Source organism: Papaver somniferum, chromosome 5 (assembly GCF_003573695.1).
Source record: "Papaver somniferum cultivar HN1 chromosome 5, ASM357369v1, whole genome shotgun sequence".
In the NCBI taxonomy this organism is placed as follows: domain Eukaryota; kingdom Viridiplantae; phylum Streptophyta; class Magnoliopsida; order Ranunculales; family Papaveraceae; genus Papaver; species Papaver somniferum.
Genome location: NC_039362.1, coordinates 71890932 through 71914991, shown reverse-complemented (window position 1 = coordinate 71914991; position 24060 = coordinate 71890932). Strand labels below are relative to the sequence as shown.

The window sequence follows — 24060 nt, the reverse complement described above, 5'->3', positions numbered from 1 at the left end:
TGCGAATTTCATGTATCTTCATAGAGATGTTCATACCAGGATAAACTTTAGCAGCAACAAGGATGTTTCCAAACTGGTACCATAGACCATTTGGTGTCTCACAAAGAAATCATCAAGGATCCGGAAGGATATTACGAAAATGTTAGGATCCACTTCCTTGATTTTGAAGTGGATATTTGGACCCCATAAGTAAGATAGTGCCCTCTAATTTCCCAAGGCTTACAAAGATCAGTCGAAAAGATTCTATCTAAGATACTATTATTTTTCGATACCATAGTCTGTAATAAACTCGTATGGTGTTGGTAGAAGACCAACAAAACTATGGTTAGAAACCCATATATCTAAGGATAAGCTACTAAGATGTTGATAAACATCACAATTTGTAACGATACTGGGAAGTAAAGGAAAACCAAACATATCAGAATAAAGGGAACACAAGAAAAGAATGTTATACAAAAGATGATGAAATAAAACAAGCAAGAGATATAAATCTTCAAAGAAAGGGAATCATATAGCCCATAATATATAAAGAATCAGGTTCGAATTAAACTAATTTAAATTTTTAGGTTCCAAATCTTGCGATTGTGTAGTCACACTGAATACAAGAAGGGAAATATTATTTTCTCCAATGAGCATGCAACGAAGCAAGCATAGGTATAAGAAAAAGGAAAAACAAATAGGTACGAGGTCAAGAGTGCCAGATCAAAAGAACTGACGTAAATGTGACAATACTAGGTTTTGCGAAACGAGAAATGAACAAAAATTGAGAAGACTTATTTACCATTTTGACTAAATGACCAAAAAATGATTAACTTTATCTTAAAGGATTGGAAAAGGATTGTTCTAAGTTGATTTAATTTTTGATTTCATGATACAAACAATGAGAATTAAAGAGGTTAGGAGAGATGAATGAAATCAATAAAGGAGAGAACTATCATGCTATAAAATCCATAAAAAGGAAAAAGTAGATAGACATGGGAAGAAGAGCATTTTAGAGAGAAAACATTGAGAGCTCAGAGCAAAGTATAGAAGCATTTTCCATTAAAGTAACATGTCATGCAAGCATGAAAAGGTTCCACGGTAGTAATTGTATCCTCTACCAAAGTTATGCAATGTAGAGAGGGTCAATTGCACCACATCCATTACTACATCTGTCCTAATTTTGGTAGAGAAGCAATTTTTGCATCTAAAACAAGGTAAGATATTATCCTTCTGCAACTTAGATCCCATACATAAGAAACAACTAGGTCGGGGGATCGTAAAGAGGATTCAGGTGAAACTGGAAAAGCTTGGTCCTGATGAGATAACAATTATCTATGAAGAAGTGCCTCCCGAATGGACTATACCTATGTCGAGGAGAATGTACTTTAAGTAAGAGTATGTTTATATTAACTTGAAGATGAAATGGTTTATTTTCCCGTATTTACTATTTTAAATTTCTTTTTATTGACTATCCATGGACTATAACTTTGAATTTTTTACTACTTTTTTTTAAAAACTGTGGAAAAGAAATCAAAGTTGAACCTATTATTCTTGTATTTTAGGGAGATGCTAGATTTTAAAGGATATGAAGTAATTCTAGTCGATAAAAGAAATTAATATCTATAGAGAATTAAAGGGTATTAGTGTAATACCCGACTCTGCAGGTAGGGTTTGCCGAATAAAATATAGGCAATAGTTTTTTTTTAATTATTTTATTTTTATCAATATATAGGTAATAGTTTGTCCTTTCTTAACACCGAGGCGTTTTCAGAACAGTTGGCAGAAAACTCCGCAGTTAAGCGTGCTCTGAGGGGAACAATCCAAAGATGGGTGACCTTTTGGGAAGCTGCTGCCGGTGCCTGTTGAAAATCCCGCACTGTCGGACGATCTTAGTAGCGAAATGGGGACAGTATCAGCGGATGGTCGGGTAATCAGAGCCGACGAAAGATAACATATCGATGATGAGAGAGCACGCTGGACGGGTTGGGTCAGATACTGGTCTTATGAGGGACAGTGAACGCCGGAGATCTTGGATTGAACTAGGTTTGAATATATTCTGGAGAGAGGACAACTCTAATTTAAGGTGGTGGTATTGTAACACCCTCATTCGGTAAGTAGGATTCGCCGAATGGAATATAGGTAATTGTTTGTCCTTTTCAGGCACCGAGGCCTTTTCAGGACATTTGACTCCAGAGTTGTCAGAAAAATCTACAGTTAAGCGTGCTAATACGGGAGTAATCTAGGGATGGGTGACCTTATGGGTGGTACCTCTGGATGACCGCAAAGGTTCCCACTGAAAATTCCACACTGACGGATAACCGCAATGGCTAAATGGGGAATAGTGTCGATGGATGGTCTTACAAATGATATAAGATCCAATGACAGACCACCAGTCGAGGGTGGGAAGGTACGTTGGACGGGATTCGTCCGGGTGCTTATCCCATGGGGGGCAGGGAACGTCGGAGGTCTGGGCTTAAACATATTCGGGAGCCGAGGACGGCTCCAATTTAAGGTGGTGATATTGTAACACCCGATTCGGAAGGTAGGGTTTGCCGAATAGAATATAGGTAATGATTGGGCCTTTCCTAACAACGAAGATTATGGGTATACATGGATGAGTTATGGAAAAATATTCTCAATTAAGCGCGCTAGGACGGGAATAGTCACAAGATGCGTGACCTCTCGGGAAGCTTCTGCTATACAACCGCAGCAGTAACGTTAAAAATCCCTGCTGGATAACCGCAGCAGGTAAGTGGGAACAATATCGATGTTAGTTGGGATACAAATAAGGATGGTTTGCTTGTGCTCGGGTGGGTGAGTATGCTAGGAGGTTAGGCTAGATACTGGTCTCACAAGAGTCAAGGAACGTCTACATTATACCGAGGCCTTTTCAACACAATTGTCTCCATAGTTGGTAGAAAACTATGTAGTTATGCGTCCTCAGACAAGAGTAGTCCAGGGATAGGTAGCCTCTCAGGAAGCTACTGCTGGATAACCATAGTGGTGCCCGTTAAAACTCCGCGCTTCCGTATAATCATAGTGGCTAAGCGGGGACAATCGGTGGAGGAAAGGGTCATTACAATTAGAAAAGAAAACTTCTAACGGAATTAAAAGTGAACCTTTGAAACCAACTACAGAGAGGCAGTGCCACTATATCTCTAATAAGAACTAGATAGAAAATAATATTTCTCAAGCACCTAAAATGATAAAATACAAATAAATTGAGATTAACTAGATAGAAAAGGGTTGCTTCATTAATTTTTGCCTATGAATGGAAAGAATGAACATAGACTCAAATTGAGTCTCTAGAATCAAATCAAGAGGAAAAAATAACACCAAAATAATCTAATAACGAGGGTCGCATACTTACAATCAACTTACTAGTTTGAAACAAACTAGGATGAGTAATAGTTAATCGAACGACGAATAAATGCCTAAACTAATTCGAAGGAATCAGTAAAAATAAGAGTTGTCTCTCCCAAAAATAAAAGAAAAACAAAGAGCAGAGGAATTTAAAAGAGATGAAAAACAAACTAGAGATTAGATAGAGTTTTCATCTCAAAGGGAAACCTAGATTTAATCTGAACGAGTAATGATTAAACACACAAGAAAATCAAGGAAACATGAAAGAAAGGAAATTAAAATGAAAAGAAATAAAATGGCATTATACTCAAATCCAAATTGACACGAAAAGTCAGATCGCCTCGAAATCTCAAAACAATTCGTGTATACATCTAACAGATTTTGATCAATCACCCCGTCGACTCAGTCATCGCATCAGAGCTAAAGATAAAATCACCTAGAAACTATGGAAGAATCGTCAAGATGAGGAGAGAGAAAGAGTTGTTGCTGCATGGAAGCTCTATTATTTACTTTCTCACTAAATCATTTATCGTAAATGAATTTGGGCTATTCATATTTTTGTAGTTGGCCCACCATTTTAGATCAATATCTAGGAATTATTGCGCTAAATAATTTAGCATAAAATTGCAAAATCAATTCACACTTCTGGTTTGAATCACTTCAAACCACTAGAACTAGTCCGCGATTCACAACGACTCGCATAGATAAGTTGAATCTTAAATTAGGATCGTAAGACTCAGCCTAAGACTTGCTCATGGAAAAAGATAGTCACGATCAAGGTTGTGAAATCGTGAATCACGGAACGAATATGAAAAAGTGGGGGTCTAACAACCACACCCAATATTACGTTCGACAATCCATATGAACTAACTCCAATATAATTCCAAGAGAATCAACTAGACAGTCAGACTCAATCAAGGAAATATATCCAAGAGTTATATCTCAATTTCTCAATACAATCTGCAATCGAACAGATAGATATTTGTGAGCCCGATTGATATGAGAAATAACTTGAACGATACCAAAGCAATTGTGTCTATTATAAAGATCTAAGCAATTGTGTCTATTATAAACCCTGGGACCTAGTCCAGTTTTGAACACCACGCTGTATTAAGATGCTATAGATACTAGCCTACCACAAGTTAACTTCGGACTGGAATGTATTTGATCCCCAACCAAGTCGCATACCGATCAAGGTACAGTCGCGTTCCTTACGCCTCTGAATCCCAGCAGGACTCTACACACTTGATTCCCTTAGCTGATCTCACCCATAACTAAGAGTTGCTAAACCCAAAGTTGAAGACTTTATAAACAAATCTGTCTCCCACAAAAAAGTCTATACTGATAGATAAACCTGTCTCCCACAGAAATACCTACGAAGTTTTTGTTACGTCTTTTGATAAATCAAGGTGAAAATGAACCAATTGATAATCCGGTCTTATATTCCCGAAGAACATACTAGAAATATCAATCACCTCACAATAAATTAACTATATGGTAGTAGAAAAAGTTATTGTAGAATCACAAAGAATGAGACGAAGAGCTTTGTGATTACTTTTTATATCTTACCTATCGGAGATAAATCTCGAGCAAATCTTAGAGAAGATAGTACTCAATACGATAGAACAAGTAAGATCAAAACACGCAATTACAGAGAAAATAGTTGGGTATGGCTTCAGAATCCCAGTGAAGCCTTCAAGTCGTTAACCTATAATGGTTTTAGGAAAAACCTAGGTTAAAGGAGAATCGACTCTAGTACGCAACTACTATCACACATAAGGTGTGGGTATTAGGTTTTCCAGTTGCTAGAGTTCTCCGTTATATAGTCTTCAAATCAGGGTTTGCACTACACCAAATTGAGTAATTTGTAACACTGAATTGTCACACTAATTAGTGTGACAAACGTTGTTACACATATAGGTGTGACACCTCAAATAAGTGTAACAATAAATCAAAATTATAATTCATTTATATATTTTTAAGTTTAAAGTGTAACAAATAATCCCCCATTATATTAAATATATTAAAATTATAAAGTAAATAAAATTTACAAAACATTATATATCTTCGATTCTCCTTTTTAACATTTGAAATCAATTTTCAGTTTCGCGTCTTCTTTTCCCCAATATTTCAGTTCTCGCTCCTCTGCCTCAATTTTTTTCAATTCCCTCTAAAAATCTTACCAAAATTCAGAATGAATTGAAACCAAATCTCTTTATTTTCCCCTGAATCTACTCGATCTATATTCTCGAAGAAATCGATTTTTCTTTCCAGGTCTATCTCTCTATCTTAACGAAGGAAACCAAATCTCTTTCGTTTAATCGTTTTAATTAATAGGTTTTTTTTCTTTTTCTTAATCTTTCCTGGTTCTGTTGAAGCAGTTGATGGTTTTTTTTTAGTTTGATTTCGGTATCTGATTTCGCATTAGGGTTTGTTTTTGTTTGATTTCGAGATCCGATTTGGTATTAGGATTTTCCTTTTGGTCGAAGATCCTAAATCTTTTCGTTATTAATGATAATCATAAAACTCAAGTATGGAAGAAGGGAATACTCTTGTCAACATAAGCAACATCAATTATTTCGAAGTATAAACAAAAATTTGTCTTTTTGGTGAAGTTCTTTTTTCTTCTGAATTTTTGGATAAGTGAAAGATTAAATTTGAGTATTATATATTTAAGGTTCTATTTTTTGTTGTTGATTTCTCCGATTATTTGAGGAAACACAGCAGGTCTATTCTATTGAGCTTGAAGAATATGTTTTGATAAGGTTTACTTGTGAATTTCTGATTTTTGTTTTGTTTGTTTTTGTTTTGTTTGTTTTTGTTTTTGATAAGGGGATGGGATAGAGATAAAAATCGTTGTTGTGCAACATCATTTCCTTCAATTAGCTTGAGCTGCGAATTTTTCAAGGTTTAGCAGAACTGAACTTTTGTGTGTTTTTATTGTTGGTTCCTTTTCACTATGTGATTCGCTTTTGGTAAATTAATTCATCACTCTAACAATGCTTACTGACGATAATGTTCCATGAAAATATTTTGAATTATAACCGATTCCAATTCAAACTGTTAGGAGAAGTTGGAAACAGGGCTGAGCATATCTTATCAAAAATCAATCCATTCTCGCTGGCTACATTTCCCCTTCTGTCTTGTGGATATTTTTGTAGTTCATATGAAGAGGTATGTCTAATTACATTCCTCATATCTTCTCCATTCCTCACAAAACTAAATATACCCATTGTTAAAATATATAAACTTGTCCAGGTAAAGTCTATTGTGTTGCTTATCAGACAAGATTTTATGTGGTTCTATACAAGTCCTAATAAAAGAAGTTACATATACAAGCCCTTGTTGATTTTATATGGTTGTGTACAAGTCCTTATATGGTTGTTTGCCTTTTTGTGTAACAAATCCATTTGTGTGTTTATATTTTCCTTCTTTGCAAAATTTGCAGTTTTGAGTTGTTGCTTTGCTTTATCTTTTACTGTGATCTCACAAGTCTTATGTTAATACTAAATTAATTGAGAAAATTAAAAAAATCGTAAAGCGGACACACTCGTTGAGGCAAGCTGGATAAAATTCTTGTGAAAATGGGTATATACGCATTCACCGGCAAGTCTTTTGTTTTTCACTCATAATCAGTGTATTGTGTTAATGTCCCTATATGTTTAAATGGTACAACAACAATATTTAAAGAATCTAGTTCTTAGGCCTCTTGCAGTTAGCGCGGATTGTTGAACTGTGCCTATTGTAGAAGCACAGTTCCTAACTATTTAAACAGACTAAACCACCCTTGGAACAATTTCTAGAACTAAATCACTTTTATAATTGTTGTCTCAGGTAACGGAACTTGTTGCTGGAGTTCAAAAGCATTTTTGGAAGCCTTCTCTATTTCAAAAGAAAGAAAGGAAGAGATTTGGTTTCCTATCACCATCCATAATTCACATCTTCTCTATATTTCTGTACACTCACACTAAAAATAATAACACGTGATTGCAGTTTATATTGCATTTTTAGTTGTATATCGTAGTTGCGTTCAAAACCTATGCATAAACCACTTAGATATATTAATGATTTTATCAATGCAGTAGATGCTCTACATAGTGATGCTAAGGGTGAACTTTGCATTTTTAGAGTCTCAAGTTCAAAACAGTGACATGAATAATCCCCCTTTACGAGCGTCAAGCACAACAGTGCTAACTACCATGCATCACCGGCAGACCTACGTATAACCAGAGTATGGATCAATGTCTCCATTATCGTTCCATTTTTATTTTATTTTTGAATTATAGTATCGATCAATTTCTGAGCTTTATCTATGTCTAGTTTTTTTTAGTTAGGTTTGTTACTTAATATTTTTGAAATTCGTTATTTTCAGCAAACAACACAACAAATGTGGACTTAAGCTCAGGGTGTTTTTTCTGGAAAAAAACTTGATTCTCGTCTGATGTTGCGTCGATCCCTATTTGTTCCCAGTCCGTTCTCATGTTCTTTTATGTCCTTTTACTTTGTATGCTCTGTGCAGGAAGACCTTCTTTAACATCTGCATATGTAGACCCCTCTGCTGCACTACATCCGATATAGTACATGGAGCCGTTAGTGATTCATTTTGCTGGGATCTAAAAGAATACAAGGAAAGTATATAGTCGTCTGGTTAGGTACATGCACTAATGGACCAGTTCATTATTAAGACACTGATAATCAAGTTAATTTTCATGGAGTGGTGATCTAAACCGCGTTGTTATGGTACGATTATTGTAAATTATAGTGCACATGCAATCTTCGTTTCCATTAGTTTTTAACAACTTGTATACTTGTAGCATATACACTGTCTTGACTTGTACACATTTTCAATGAATACAATGGTTTTTATGATAATTTCATGTGAATGTTTGAGTGGGGAAGCGCTGGTGCAGGCATCTCGAATTGGGGGAAAATAAAATCTATATTTTTTTTTTCTAATTTGATCATAAATTTGTTACACTAATATGTGGGAAAGCTTAGTAGCAGATTTTAGTGTGACTTTAATTAATTTGTGTCACTCTTGTAAGTGTAACAACTGATGTGTAACAAAAGAATAACACCATATTTATTACACTTATATGTGTGACAATAATAAAGAAGTCACACATATTTGTGTAACAAAATGTCTGTTTTGGTGTAGTGTTGATAGCTTTGAAACAAAGCAATCAATATTCACCATTAGATGAAATCCCGATTTAAGATTCAAGCTAAGTTTGCTTAAACCAAAGCAATAAATCTCCACCGCTAGATGGTCTTAGCTTGTTACACACATGAAATATACCTTCATTTAGATATGGGTAACCGTACCTAAACGTGTATATTGAGTTGGCTAAACAATAACTAACCGAAGTTAGCCATATAAACACTTTTGTATTAACCATATTCATCTAACACTTCTAGATCAAATGATAATCAAATGAATCTAACTGTGTTACTCATAGAGTTGTTCAATTGTTTATATTCTCATAGAAGTATACAAGACACAATTGAAACAAAATCGGATTGATTCAAGAGAATCAATTCATGAATATTAAGCCACGGTTTGCAAAGATTGCATTCCTTAATTTATAAATATATTTGTTCATGAGTATGAAATCATACTTAACCGATCTTAGAACTTAAACCAACTCAGTTTGTAAACGGGTACGCAAACTTAAGTTCCGGACTTTGGTCTTGTCCGAAAGTTCGCAAACGGGTACGCAAACTGTCGTCCCGGACCTAACTCAGGTAGAACCGTTCGCATATGCAAACTTGGTTCCCAGAATTTAACAGATAAAACCGTCCGCATACTGGTATGAAAACTTGGTTTCCGGACCTGAATCATACCAACACAGTTTGTACACTAAGTACGCGTACTGTGATGTTTTTCCACACACGGATTTTAGTTCTAAACTCCCATTTCAATCATTGAAACATTCTTAGAAGACGACAACGACTTCCTCACACAAACCATTAGCTTATAAGAAATTTTCAAGTGATCGAATGATCAATACGAAACATTCCGAGTCGACATCAAATGACTGTCTCACACAAATCACGTAAGATGTTTTAAAGCAATTTTCACATGATCATCTTTTGAATTATTATTTAGTTTCCAACAAATAAATTGTTTCCAACTAAACTTGTCAAGAATAATGATGAACGTATCTAAAGCAAAAAACTTCCAACATATATTTCGAGAAAGATATAAGCGAGTTTAACTCAGCTTGAAATATCAAATGTGTATAATGTAAAAGTCTATATAGCTATACGACTTAGTCTCAATAGGAGATATAATAGAATAAACTTCTGAGTGATAGATAAGTTTTAGTCTTCACATACCTTTTGTTGATGAAGGTCCTCCAAGATCTCCTCAATAGATCTTCGTCTTCAATCGATGAACGTCGTAAAGTCTACAACTCAATTACACATTTTATCCTAATCTGAGACATATCTATAAGTAGACTAGAAATCAAGACTTATAGTTTTGATCAACTAAACTTGACAAACAATCTTGAGATAGCAACGCTTGCGAGTTCGACCGAGTAGTTCTCTAACATAATCGTTTTTCAATATTGAGGGTCGAAAATATTTTGAATCGTATGTTTACCGATTAATAATATTGAATTATGTTCATTTTTAACAAAGACCATATATTTTTTCCAAGTTTGCTCTTATATCATTAATAAACATATATTATATACAATAAAGTTCATCATACATTAACAAAAATCAACATGAAACGGTTGCTAGAGGTCAACCTTGTGACGAAGGAGGTCCTGAGTTCGAGCGATTCTCATTTTTTGAGATCTCATATATTTTCATTTATCTAATATTTGGACCTTTCAATTTAGTCAAGAATCGGTCAAAGAAGTTTGACAAACACGAAAAAGAGGTCCTGAGCTCTAGCCTTAAGGTTCTCGATTCAATAGGACATACGATTCATACACCCGATTCGAAACAATTTAAAAAAAAAATTACAGTGAATCATACGATCCGAATCGTGAATTCTACGATTCTAAGGCTTATTCCTATGCACATATCAAACAACATAATTTTCCAATTTTACACCTGCTATGGGTATGGAAAAGTGGCACACATAAGTGGCTAAGTGGCAAATATACCACTTAGACATTCACGATGGAGTCTCTAGCGGGCGATAGAGACTCCATCGCTTGATAGTCTTAAGAACGCTCATTAGTCATTATAGCGTCAACGCTAGTCTTTCTATCGCTATTACTCACTTAAAATTCATTTTAAACCACACTATAATTTCTCAAACTCACACGTCTTCCATACTTTTCATCACTCTTCCAATTTTTTAAAATATGAACATGGCTGAGTTCATCGAAAGCCAATATGCTGCCGAAAATCAAAGAACTGTTAACCCAACCAATGCGCAAAACCAAATAAGAGGGAGGAGTCCAAAATTTACTATTGCGGAAGATGAATGTATTTGTGGGAATTATGTTTTTCTTAGTGAACATTTTATCATTAACAGTGTACTCCAAACCCAATCTTTTCGGGAAAACATATTTTGGAAATTTCAAGAAGAAACAATAAACCTCAACAATCACGATGCATACCAGTTGAGTCACCGTTTCACTGTACTCAATCAAGAAATTAATAAGTATGTTGCTTTGGTAATGCAAGCATGTTGAAACATGAGGCCTAGTGAAACCATGATGGACATTGAAAAAAGGTGTCGGGTGGAGTGGCTCTGCATTAACGGAATATACTTCCAATATGGAAGTTGTTTTGAGATTTTAAAAGTGTTGCCCAAGTATAATCCAATATTTATATTTTAGTTTCTTAATTAAGAACCTGGTTGGGAGCCTAATAACAAACTGAGCTCCAACACCGTTCCGTATGACTATCCCTAATATTTGAAAGAAAAAAAATACATTTCTTAACATTAATATCGTATCTAGACAAATGATCGTTCAGCCTTTACAAAAAACCCATTGTTTTAATTTCTTAATTGTAAATCTAAGCCTAATTATAAGCTTTGATATTTTCTTACCTTATTAGTTAAAATTAAAATGTAAGTCTAGTTAAAATGTAAAACTGAGTTAAGAATAGAATATAAGTTTAATTTTTAACAATACGAGTCAAATTTTCGAATTCATAAACAATTGTGTTTTTTTTTATATAAACTTCGAATAAATCATTAATAATCATTTTACAAGGCATAAAAAAAAGACAATTATGATTTAAAATATAGAGTTTAAAAATAAAAACCCGGGACAATGTTCTTCATCTTGTTTATCTTTTTCGTTTCACATAACTTCCAATCATTGCCCTCATGAAAGGAGCTTCCTTTTTTTTATCTTTTTCTTCGCCTTGATTTTCCTTGCATTGAGCTCTTCTTTGCCTTTTCTTAGCTGCAGGTTTAAGTTAGTTAATATCCAAAACTTAAAAACTTCTTTGTTTTTTACTTATTTCTTTATAACTATCACATATCTTCTTAACAACACCTTCAATTACTACTATAGAAATATCAAGTTGCATTGCAAAATCAAGTTTGAAATTTTGCCATTTAAAAAATTTAGATTGAGAAAGAGAAAAATAGAAAAAAAAAATTGTGTAACACAAAAGTTTTGGTGTAAATGTTTGAGTTAAGAATTACCTATTTATAAGTGGCAGAATTCAAGATTCGGGATTTAAAGAACTAGCCATTGTAACTAGACACTCCGTCAAACCATATTCAGAAAACTGTCGGCCATAGAATCTTGAACGTTAGCGCTATTACCAACATTGCTCGCTAAACTATTGCTCGGCTATTTTCCCATAATGGCGCAACAAATTATTATTATTATTTTTTTTGATATGGTGCACATGAATAGGCCTAAACGACCATGGCCACAATTGGTGGTAGGGTCCTATTCAGGATTAATACTCCAGACTTAATACTCATTTTGATGATGCTTCTATTAAGATGATCATCACCATTTCCTTAAGACAACTTTGCACTCCTGACAGGAGGGCTTGGGATCTTTCTAAAGATGGTAAGTTCTCTTCAAAATCTTCCTACATGGGTATCAGAGGCCTTAGGCTATCCCCGTGCAAAAATCTTTGGTTAAGAATTTGGAAAATTAGGGTTCCTCACAGGATCCAAGTTTTACCTGGAAAGCAGCTAGAAATGCTCTGCCTGCTAGAACTATTTTGCATACTAGAATGCCAATGCACAATACTGATTGTGCTAGATGCTTCCATCCTCAGGAGTCCATTATGCATGCTTTGGTCTTGTGTCCCTTTGCTAGCCGAGTTTGGTTTTTGTCTTATTTTTGCATTAATACACAGTATTTTCAAAACAAATATTTCACTGATTGGCTCATGTTCTGGCTAACTGACACTGTTTCTAAACTTTCTGATGATAATCAATGTCTCTTAGTTGACATCCTCTGGTCTACCTGGACTAGCAGGAATAACCTAGTTTTCCAAAAATTAAAGGAAAATCATCTTATTGTTATCCATAGAGCAAAGGCCATGCTTTTAACTAGGAAAACCAAACCTATCGTCTCCCCTTCTGCCTAAGTGAATGTCTCCTTTCTTTGGATGGATTAAATGTAATACTGATGGTGCTTATGATGAAATCACTGGAGCTAATGGTGTAGGATATGTGATGAGGGATTCCTCCTGTAAAGCCTCTTTCTGTGCCTCCCTGGTTTTTCAAGCGAAGTCGGTAGAAGAAGCTGAAGCAAGAGCAATCTGGGCGGTTATGAAGAAAGCGTTGGAGCAGAAGTTTAACCATGTTATCATAAAAAGTGATGCAAAAAATCTTATAGACAAGTTCTCTATAAGCTATTTTGATGGTGACACTAGTATTGATACCATCTTTAAAGACATCCAGTTCTTTTCTTTAAAATTTGTAGACTGTACTTTTAGTTTTCAACCTCGATTCTGTAATGCTGTGGCACATGAGCTTGCTCAATGGGTCACAAATAAACAATGTCTCTATGTACTGGTTTGTGCCTTCTGTTTGGCTAATCCCAACAATCGAGGGAATCATTAGCCTTTTTGAGGGTCGTTATCTTAAAAAACAAAATGAACATGGAAGGTAGAGTTATGAAACAGGCACCTAGCTCAGCTGGTCATCCTCGTTCCCGAAAGTTTCATGCGTTCCAGGAGGTCCCAGGTTCGAGCCCCTAATGGCGTAATATTGCAATAATTAACATGGAAGGTAGAGTTAGTTTGCCCCCCTTGTGACACAATCTCAGCCCCCCATCCGCTTCGGCTCCTTTGGCTAGGTTACCCATGAGGCTAGCTGGTAGGCTAGCACAACAACCTGTTCAATTAATGTAGTAGTATGTCATTGGAGCTTAGCTTGTTAGGTTTACAATTAGTTTCATGTAATAATTGTTATCCAATGATATAATAAAATTTAAAAAAAAATGGCCACGACTCTCTTTTGTCTTCAATTTTGCTATTTTTGTGTAGGCAGTGACTAAATGCAATCTAACAACCTAACATTTGAATATTTGCAACCCTCAAACTAGAAACAAATTAGTTATAAACCCAAGTTATGTTGGTAATTAGTACCCACCGCTAGACTGTTCTGGCCACGACCATTCTCATCTTCTCTCTTTTAATTCTGGAAACAAAATTTTCAGTGTCCTGCGATCACAAAAAAATATTAAAAGCAGATGTTGATTAGTAAAAAATACATATGATCGAAAGAAGAAAGCTCCATCAGTAGGTCTAATCACAAAAGAAAACATATGAACCATTGGTCCATTGCTATGGAATTTAAGATTGCCTCTAGAACAATTCACTGGATCCCAATTTGAATTGCACCTATAATAATGGTAATTGAGATCAAGGTCATGCCTAAGAAATGTATAGTAAGAACGGGTCCGTAATTACAACTGACTTTTATCTCATGATGGCGTTAATGTATAGTAAGATCCTAATAATGGTAATCAGCAATTGATGTGAGTTGAGCATTGTTGGTGCAAAAATTGATCACTCCAACAATCTTTGAGATGCGTGTGAGTTGATCCAATCGCTACCGTTGATGATAAATCTCCAAAGAATTGTTGAAAAGAGATGGGGTTCCTGCAAAAACACTCCGATGCTAAAGTCAGAAGATGTTCTATGCAAGTGTGTTGTGGTGAAAAGAATAGAATTCCGTACCTTTTGAGTTGAGATTTAGCCTCTATATATAGGCAGAAAGTAGATGTAGCTTTAGGATTTAATAGTTATCCAAATAACTTCCCTCATCTGTATAAACCCCAAATAACAACCAGATTCATGATAAATTTGTTATTTTGTCTAATACTTATCATAATCCTTATTTATCTTAAATAATTATTATCTTGAATAATAATTATAACCACTTAAGATAATTATCCTCTTTCTGTTAGGATTTTGTAATTATCTTAAATAATATTAATAATTATCTATAATAATTATCCCATGGAAATTTTAACCTCTTTTATTAGGATCTTATTACCCATGTACTTTTGGGCTTCAATAATAAGCCAAGTGAGTTTCTATAATAAACCGAATTGGGCTTCCATATTAAGCCAAGTGGGTTTCCATAATAAACCCACCGGTTTCCATAATAAACCAAATCCAGGCTTCCATAATAAGCCTCGTGGGTTTCCATAACAAACCCACCGGTTTCCATAATAAACCGAATCCAGGCTTCCATAATAATCATTGTGGGTTTTCATAACAAACCCACCGGTTTCCATAATAAACAGGACTTAGGATTCCATTATAAGCCTCGTGTGATACGCATGTACGCTATTTGAATAGGGTACAAACATCGCCCCCTCTTAACTCTCGACTTGTTGATGAATTAAGAAAAGTATAATCCCGACTGTTCGTCGCAGCGTGCTTACAATGACCCTCGTTACTTTTACGATCATCATGCCGCGAATTTAGCGTAGCTAACTTTTCGGAGTGCGCTCGGGTTTAAGTCAACATTTCTAAGTATAGGAATTATACTTAAAATTTTCATGCACCTACATACTGCAGATACCTAACACACTGGAAACACGTTCAAAGTACCAATAATGTACCAAAAAATTTCTAATATAAATATACGAACGTACCCGCATGTGAGGCTTGACGTGTCCATGCGCTCTATTATTAGACCCAAGACCAACGTGTTTATTTAGCTTTAATAGTTCTTCCGTCGGTCCCTTGGTGGGATCTTGCTAACTCCACCACTTGTGTCATAAGCCCACGTATTAATCACAAAAAGAACACGTCCTCTCCTGATCACAATCCTTGTCACTTCTTTTATAAGTGACCATCAGTATATGAAGCCTGACAAGTCCGTACGTATCATTATGAGACCCAAAGCTAATACGTCTTTCGAGTCCTTTTAGCTCTTTCATCGGTCTCATAGTGGAACTCTACCGCTTAGTCATAAGCCCACGTGCTTACCTCAGTCTCATATGAATCCCTCGGTCTCATAGTGGAACTCTATCGCTTAGTCATGACCTCAGTCCATATCACCTCTTTCATAAGTGACCAACTCGTTTACTGTCAGCATCCTTCAGTTTCCGCGTATTCCAGCTATGGTCTATTTTGAACTGTGTTCAACCAGCAACGGACTCTTTGGCCATTAAGAGTTTGATTCCTTGTACAATTATAGACCTGAATCCTTATGGCACTATGAATTCGATTCCCTTTGGTCTCCACTTTTTTTGTACTTTTCAAACTCCTAGCCAATACTGCATGCGCCTCTATCCGTCTTTTATATATATATATAAATATGAACTAATAGTCATCGCAATACCACATCTGCAGCAATCCTTCTTCTCTTGCTAGCTTCCTCGGGTAAGTACAGCCTTGTCCTTTTCCTATGTTATGCTCCCTTTTTAACAAGAGAAGTTAGCTGATTATCCTTTGATTTTGCGTCTTTTGTACAACATCATCACCTTTTCAAGGGCTCGCATTGATCAAGGTACGAACCACCACAGTTTCTCCCGTAACTGCTTTGCCTTGTACTGTATGATTTAAAAAACATGAAGTAATCCTCTAATTAGTTGTTTTCTTCCTTCTCTTAACCTCCCTGGACTCAATATACTTACATATATCCCTTTACTAAAAATATGTACGCACTTTTTACATCGTCCGTTAGGAAAGATTTAATCTTCACCTGTGAGAACTACTTCTCAAATTACACTTCGTTTTGTTGATCAACGTCTCTATAACTGGGTGGTCGACACGCCATTGAATTAACTTCTTGACCTTATAGGTGCAATCACTTATTTTTCATTCCAAGAAGCTACACCTGGAGTGCTTGGCTCGCAAGGAAATGGAGATTGCCAGACTTCAGTCACTGGTAACTGAGAAAATTGGTTATAGCAAAAATGAACACGTGGTTAGCTGATTTAACCATCAGGAATGACAAGATCGAGATGGAAAGGCTGGTCATTGCTTCCCTTCAAAAAAGTCTCAAGGTGACCCGGGGCACGCTCGATCGTGCCGAGGGATTCATGAGAGATGATAGGCCTATTGATAACGACTACGATCCGGAGGAATCCAATTCGAAGGATGAATAAGCTTGTCGTGTTCTCCATCCTTCCCTTTTTTGTGGACGCCCTGTTTCTCTTTCATTGTAGACGTTATCCTTACTAGGCGTCCGTCAAAATTTATCTATGCAACTATTCTCTTTAATAGAATCGTTTTCTTCTTTATTCCGACGAGCAGTCTCCTTATTTCTTCTATAATTGTACAGGACCTCACTTAATTTTTCTCATTAATAGAAAAATTTTCAATCCTTAATTCAATGTCTGGATCCAATCGATATCCTAACAAAAACAAACCCTTATCTGTACTAGGTAGCTCCCGAATTCAACTAGGCACGTCACCCGGCTGATACGGTCTTGCCTAAGCACACTTGCTTCCCTTCTGCTTCATTACCTAGGTACATACACTTTTATTGAAATATTTTCTAATCGTCTTTCTCTTTATTAGAAAAACATTGCACTTATTTCCAAAGTACTTCGTTTTTGCATGTCTTTCTCTTTATTAGAAAAACATTACAACTATTTCCTCTAATAACCAGAATGCTTCGTCTTTGTCTTTCTCTTTTATAGAAAAACATTGCACGTATTTCTTTAATAAACACATGCAAAAAAAGTGTTCTCAGTTGTGACTATAAACTCAATTTGTAATTGTGAAGACTTATCGCTCCTCGGTGTTCGTTCCTTCCACTCAAGTCGCCCCCATTACTTGCAATGATACTGAAAGGGATGTGTCTTATTGTTCGACTTCCTTAACCATATTGGTTTTGATTGCGTGCTAGGCGTCACTTTAGCCGCCCTCAATATCTGTAGAGATACTCCCAAATTGCAAAGACTCCCCCAAGTGAGACAAGAAATGGATCTACTATATCCAATCCTTATGCTAGATGGTTATGAGCTTATGATCAGGTGTGTTCTCCGTTTTCGTCTTTGTTCTGGGTCCATTATGGATTTTTCTCTTGGAATTACCATCAAATTGTTGTTTTGGTTTCGCGTGTCCCTTGCTTCGGACCCTTTCGTTTTACGTAACAACTTTGCTTTCTTTTCCTTCTCATCTTTCGCGTACCTATCACCCCTGTCATACAACTCCTTGAGGGTTTCGACTGGATGAACTGCTAATGAGTTGTAAATTCCAATCTCATCATAATCCATTGCATTTTTATATGCTTCTATTATGAATCCCTCGCCCACCTTTCCAATTTCATTAACTTCCTGACGAAACCTCCTATTAAAATCAAAAAGACTCTCGCCTAGCTCTTTGTGCAAGAGGAATAAATGACTGCTTTCTTTTTTGATTCCGAGGTTAATCTTGTATTGCTCGAAAAACACATCTGACAGCATTCCGAAACTTCTAATTGAATTTGACTCTAATTGTGAGAACCAAGTTAGAGCCTTACCCGTCAAGGTCATTGGAAAGGTTCTGCAGGGTAGCTCGTCGCTGAAGCTCCACAAACTCATTGAGGCTTGAAATCGTTGGACATGCTCCACTGGATTTCTATTGCGCCCATCAAAAAATTCCTTGAATTGAGGCTGGTTGAAATTCGAGGGTGGGCGGAAGCGCCTTATCTTTTCAACAAATGGGGAGTCCATTGATTTTTTCATCGATAAGATTTGTTGCTCTTCATCTTTGGATTACTTTTGGGCTAACAATTCACCAATCATTTCATCAAGCCTTCTTTTGCTGAGTTCTTCACCTCTCACTGAGTCTCCTTCAGTCTCTTTGCGAATCAGCTCATTCCTGACAGGATCCGTTCTCCTTTTAGAATGGTATTTATCACGTCTAGACCTCTTCGAGTGATCATCATTGATATGATCATCCCTTTGTCTATGTATTTTGTGACTTGGTCTGGTTCTCCTATCTTGCTCGACCGTGTAGTAATGATCATCAACGGGTATACAACGATCATAATAGCCATCATTATGGTGATCACGACTTTAATAATCGTTCCTGACATCCTCGCTTCTTCTTGCATCACTTCGATTGAGCCGACGATCGTCAAGAACTTCGTCCCCTCTGCGTGGGTTGTCTCGTTCTCGATGATCACGACGGTTTGACCTATCACTTTCGGAATGCGGAATAGCTGCTTCTTCAAACTCCTTTCTTTTCTCCAATGCAACCTTGAGTCGCTTGTTTTCCCTTTCCAATTCCTGGAAACGCTCACGTAACGTCAAGTCGATAGGAGTCACCTGCGGGTTGTTAACTTGTGCAGTTGGTGGGTTGGTAGCTTGCGCATGCAGTGGGTTATCCTGCCGAAGCTGCTGGATGCTAGGGTGTTGACCTTGAGTCCCTCTTTGACGATTGAGGTTTTCGTTAATGGTCCGGGGAGGCGATCTATGTAAGTGAACATTGTTTCCCCTGAGACTTGGAGTGGATCTCACAGAACGAGCGGCTGATGCTGTTGATGAAACCGATGCTTCCATTCTGTCCCTTTCGTCTTGATGAGTATGGATGACAACACTCCTTAAAGTTCGATTGTTGGCATGTTGACCTAAAGGATTTCCAGTAGGTGCATCAACATCCATATCAAGTCGATTTTCTCTTGAAGAATCCATAAGTTATTCTTTCTTTGTTAACTTCGCTTTTAACAACTTTTTCGGATCGTTCAACAACTTTTCTGGATCGTCTACAACTCTGGAAAAGTTCAGAAACTTTCTGCAATTCTGGATCTTCCGCAACTTTCTGAAAAGTTCAGAAACTTTCTGCAACTCTGGATCTTCCGCAACTTTCTGAAAAGTTCAGAAACTTTCTGCAACTCTGGATCTTCCGCAACTTTCTGTAAAGTTCAGACACTTTCTGCAACTCTGGATCTTTCACAACTTTCTGAAAAGTTCAGAAACTTTCCGCAACTCTGGATCTTCCGTAACTTTCTGAAAAGGTTCAGACTGCAACTTTTTGAGAAAGTTCAGAAACGTTCAGCAACGTTTTGCTCACAATGGTTTTGAAACCCTAGTTTAAAAATCGTGTGGGAACAATTTCTTTTACTCGGAGAACACGATCTTTACTCATAGTCCACTTAGTCGCCGCCAAAATATGTTGGTGCAAAAATTGATCACTCCAACAATCTTCGAGATGCGTGTGAGTTGATCCAATCGCTACCGTTGATGATAAATCTCCAAAGAATTGTTGAAAAGAGGTGGGGTACCTGCAAAAACACTCCGATGCTAAAGTCAGAGGATGTTCTATGCAAGTGTGTTGTGGTGAAAAGAATAGAATTCTGTACCTTTTGAGTTGAGATTTAGCCTCTATATATAGGCAGAAAGTAGATGTAGCTTTAGGGTTTAATAGTTATCCAAATAACTTCCCTCATCTGTATAAATCCCAAATAACAACCAGATTCATGATAAAATTTGTTATTCTATCTAATACTTATCATAATCCTTATTTATCTTAAATAATTATTCTCTTAAATAATAATTATAACCACTTAAGATAATTATCCTCTTTCTGTTAGGATTTTGCAATTATCTTAGATAATATTAATAATTATCTATAATAATTATCCCATGGAAATCTTAACCTCTTTTATTAGGATCTTATTACCCATGGACTTTTGGGCTTCAATATAGAAACCCAATTGGGTTTCCATATTAAGTCAAGTGGGTTTCCATAATAGACCCACCGGTTTCCATAATAAACAAAATCCGGGCTTTCATAATAAGCCTTGTGGGTTTCCATAACAAACCCACCGGTTTCCATAATAAACCGAATCCAGGCTTCCATAATAACCTTGTGGGTTTCCATAACAAACCCACCAGTTTCCATAATAAACCGGACTTAGGCTTCCATTATAAGCCTCGTGTGATACGCATGTACGCTATTTGAATAGGGTACAAACAAGCACCATGACTGACTTTTATCCCATCTAAATCTGTTTCCATCATTTTAAAAATGCAACAATCAATTCAGTTGTGTGAAAATTTTCCCCAAAAATCAAGAGTTAGAAAAGTAGTATTGGTTTCATTTTCCTGTAAAATTTGATCCCATAAAAAAGGAAAACGATGATGATAAGGATGGTTTTGTTTGCCCACGAAAAATTTGGTTTACAAACATTTAAACTTTTAGGAATCGGTCGTATTTAATTCAAGTGTGGATTATATTTAGTCACTGTCTTTACTTATTCAATAATTCAAAATACTATTTCATGATCGGCTGTTTGGACTTGGTGTTTTGTCTGCTGCCTACATAGTGGAACAGGTCCCACATTAGTGGTTCGCACGGTGTGAAAAGGTTTCCAAATTTAGACCACCAAGAAGATTTCTTTTAACATTGTCAACTGATAGAACAGTAACATAACTAAAACAAAACCCATCACCACCATATCACCGTTTCATGTCTCCATTTCGAAACTTGTGGTTACTCAAGCCAATGGTGGGTCTCATTTCATCATCACACCAATCTTAACAGCCACGATTTAATCTTTGTTTTCTTAGAGAAAATCGAAACACAAATCTCTATAAAATAATCCCCAATCCTTTCCTCCATTAATTAGAGAATTTTTTTTTCTGTTCCAATTTTTTGTGCAGAGAAGAAATTTGCTGGGGGCAATCCAAGTTGAAAGGTGCTAAAAGAATTGTAATTCCTGAATTTTGTCACAGATTTTATGAATTTTTTTTGATTTATGATTCCATATGTAGGTGTAAAAATTATAAATTTAGATCTATACTGTGTCGTGAATTAGGGTTCTATTTGTAGATTTTTGTTAAAGAATTTTGGGTTGATGAATTAAGGGGTTTAGATTGATTCATATAGAATGGGGTTTTGAGGTGATGGATAGAATTGGGGTAGTAAATGAATCAAAAACTGAAGAAATAGGGTCTGCAATCGTGAAACAAGAAGTTTTTGTCGAAGAACAACTAACATCTATGAGTATACACGGGTCAAGAAATACTAGTCCGTCGAGCCGAGCTGGATCGAGAAATACTAGTCCGTCGAGCCGAGCTGGATCGAGAAATACTAGTCCTTCAAGGCAAAAGGCTGTGAAGACGAAGCCTCGTGGGTTCGATGAGGAGACTGTTGCAACATTTGGTAAATTTATTCATCCTGATATCCAAATGGAAGATAATATATGGGCGATGTTACCTGAAGATTTGTTGAATGAGATTTTAGCTAGAGTACCTCCTTTTATGATTTTTCGGCTGCGTTCTGTGTGTAAAAGGTGGAATTCAATACTTCAAGATAATAGTTTCCTTAAGTTATATTCTCAATTGCCTTCCCATGGACCTTGTCTTCTCACATTTTCGAAAAATCCTCAAACATTGCAGTGTTCAATATTCAGCTTGCCACTGAAAACATGGTACAAAATACCGTTTACATTCTTACCACAATGGGCGTTTTGGTTAGTTGGTTCTTCAGGAGGTCTTGTTTGTTTCTCGGGATCAGATGGGGTTACTTTCAAAACTTTGGTTTGCAACCCTCTTACTCAAGCTTGGAGGACACTTCCTAGTATGCATTATAATCAGCAAAGACAGTTAATTTTGGTTGCTGATCGGACAGATAGGTCTTTCAAAGTCATAGCTACTAGTGATATTTATGGTGACAAGACAATGCCCACTGAGGTTTATGATTCAAAACTTAATTCTTGGTCTGTTCATCAGATAATGCCTGCTGTAAACCTTTGCTCATCGAAGATGGCGTTTTGTGACTCCAGGCTGTATCTTGAGACCCTTTCGCCACTTGGGTTGATGATGTATAGGCTGGATACTGGTTATTGGGAACACCTTGCAGCTAAATTTCCCCGTTCTTTGTTGGATGGTTATTTGGTTGCAGGGACACAAAAGCGTTTGTTCCTAGTGGGGCGTATTGGTCTTTATAGCACACTTCAGAGTATGCGAATTTGGGAATTGGATCATGCAAAGATTCTTTGGGTAGAGATAAGTAGGATGCCACCTAAGTATTTCAGGGCATTACTGAGGTTATCAGCAGAGAGATTTGAATGTTTCGGGCAAGATAATTTGATCTGTTTTACTTCTTGGAATCAAGGTAAGGGTCTATTATATGACGTCGATAAGAAAGTGTGGTCATGGATTGCTGGCTGTGCTCTCCAGTCTTACAACAGCCAAGTATGTTTCTATGAGCCAAGATTTGATGTTTCCATTCATTGAGGTGAATCTCTGCTCTGTGGATGGAGTTCCAATGCATATCTAGAGGTCTATGAGAGTTTATCCTTCGATGCATCTTCCCATTGCAGCATTTCTGCCTCCTCTTCACATGACACCTACACAAGCTGGAAGCTTGTTGAACTGGGAAAATGGTATGTTTGTTGCTCACTTTCATCTCTTGAGCCGCTGTCTTCCACATTTTAAAACCGCATTAGACACTCCAGCATTTGGCATTACACACCCCACCAGAAGAAGCATGTTTTTTTGACTGTTTTTTTTGTTTCACATAGCTAGTAATATATTGGCATCAGGATTAGGTATTATGATGTTGCAGAGATGGGGTCCTGGATGTGTTTAAATTCTTAGATAAGGACTTGAAATTTTTGGTTGATACACATTATGGCTGGCAATCTAAGAAGAAGATGGATATACGGCCTTTCTTCAGTTTATTAGTACGCTACCAGATGGTCAATTTCGTGCAAGTTCCCGACTTATTGGGCTTCAGTATATATGTACTCTCCTTGAATATTCAACATCATGTAAGTTCCCTGAATTATATGAATATTTTGCTTAATGTTTATGTGTACTGTCCAGAAAATGCTTAATAACACGAAAGTCCCCCGTCGATAGTTCATAACTTGATTTTGTTCATTTTCTCTGGCAGTTCATTATAAGCAATATATAGGTGGTTTACATATTTCAGTGTGACACTAACTGGCAATTCTATGTAACCGTAATCATCTTTGTTCGAGTCCACTGGTCCCCTGAGTCTGACTCCCCTCTGTTCCTACTGCTGTAATTTTCCCTTAAGGCTTATCTTAGTATTCGAGTGATATACTTGTAGATAGGAACTATTATTGAACTACTTAGATGAATGATTTAGTAATCTTGATCTATGGATAAACACATATCTGGAATTTTATACCGAGACCATGAACGACTGGTACTGACCGGGTGGATCTTTCTTTCCAATATTATGCTTTGTTGTACAATATTATATTAGACTGTAATCTACACCCTCTAGATCAGTGAGAATGATTCTTCCAGTTCCATAACCTTTGTTCTTTAAAGTTTAAACTGGACAGTGTTTGTCTAACAATGTTAATTTTGTTTTACTATGGAGGTAAATGCA

General features: G+C 36.4%; 2 protein-coding genes across 2 annotated transcripts; both read left to right on the top strand.

Annotated features, from left to right (window-relative positions):
* The first annotated feature begins 12883 nt into the window (after positions 1 to 12883).
* LOC113279168 lies at positions 12884 to 13357 on the top strand. Its single transcript, XM_026527872.1, has one exon. It carries the CDS (start codon positions 12884 to 12886, stop codon positions 13355 to 13357), a length of 474 nt encoding a protein of 157 aa, XP_026383657.1.
* A 7805-nt stretch (positions 13358 to 21162) lies between these two features.
* On the top strand, positions 21163 to 23573 carry LOC113281880 (F-box/kelch-repeat protein At5g15710-like). Its single transcript, XM_026530783.1, has one exon. It carries the CDS (start codon positions 21597 to 21599, stop codon positions 22929 to 22931), a length of 1335 nt encoding a protein of 444 aa, XP_026386568.1. The 5' UTR covers positions 21163 to 21596; the 3' UTR covers positions 22932 to 23573.
* Positions 23574 to 24060: the final 487 nt, after the last annotated feature.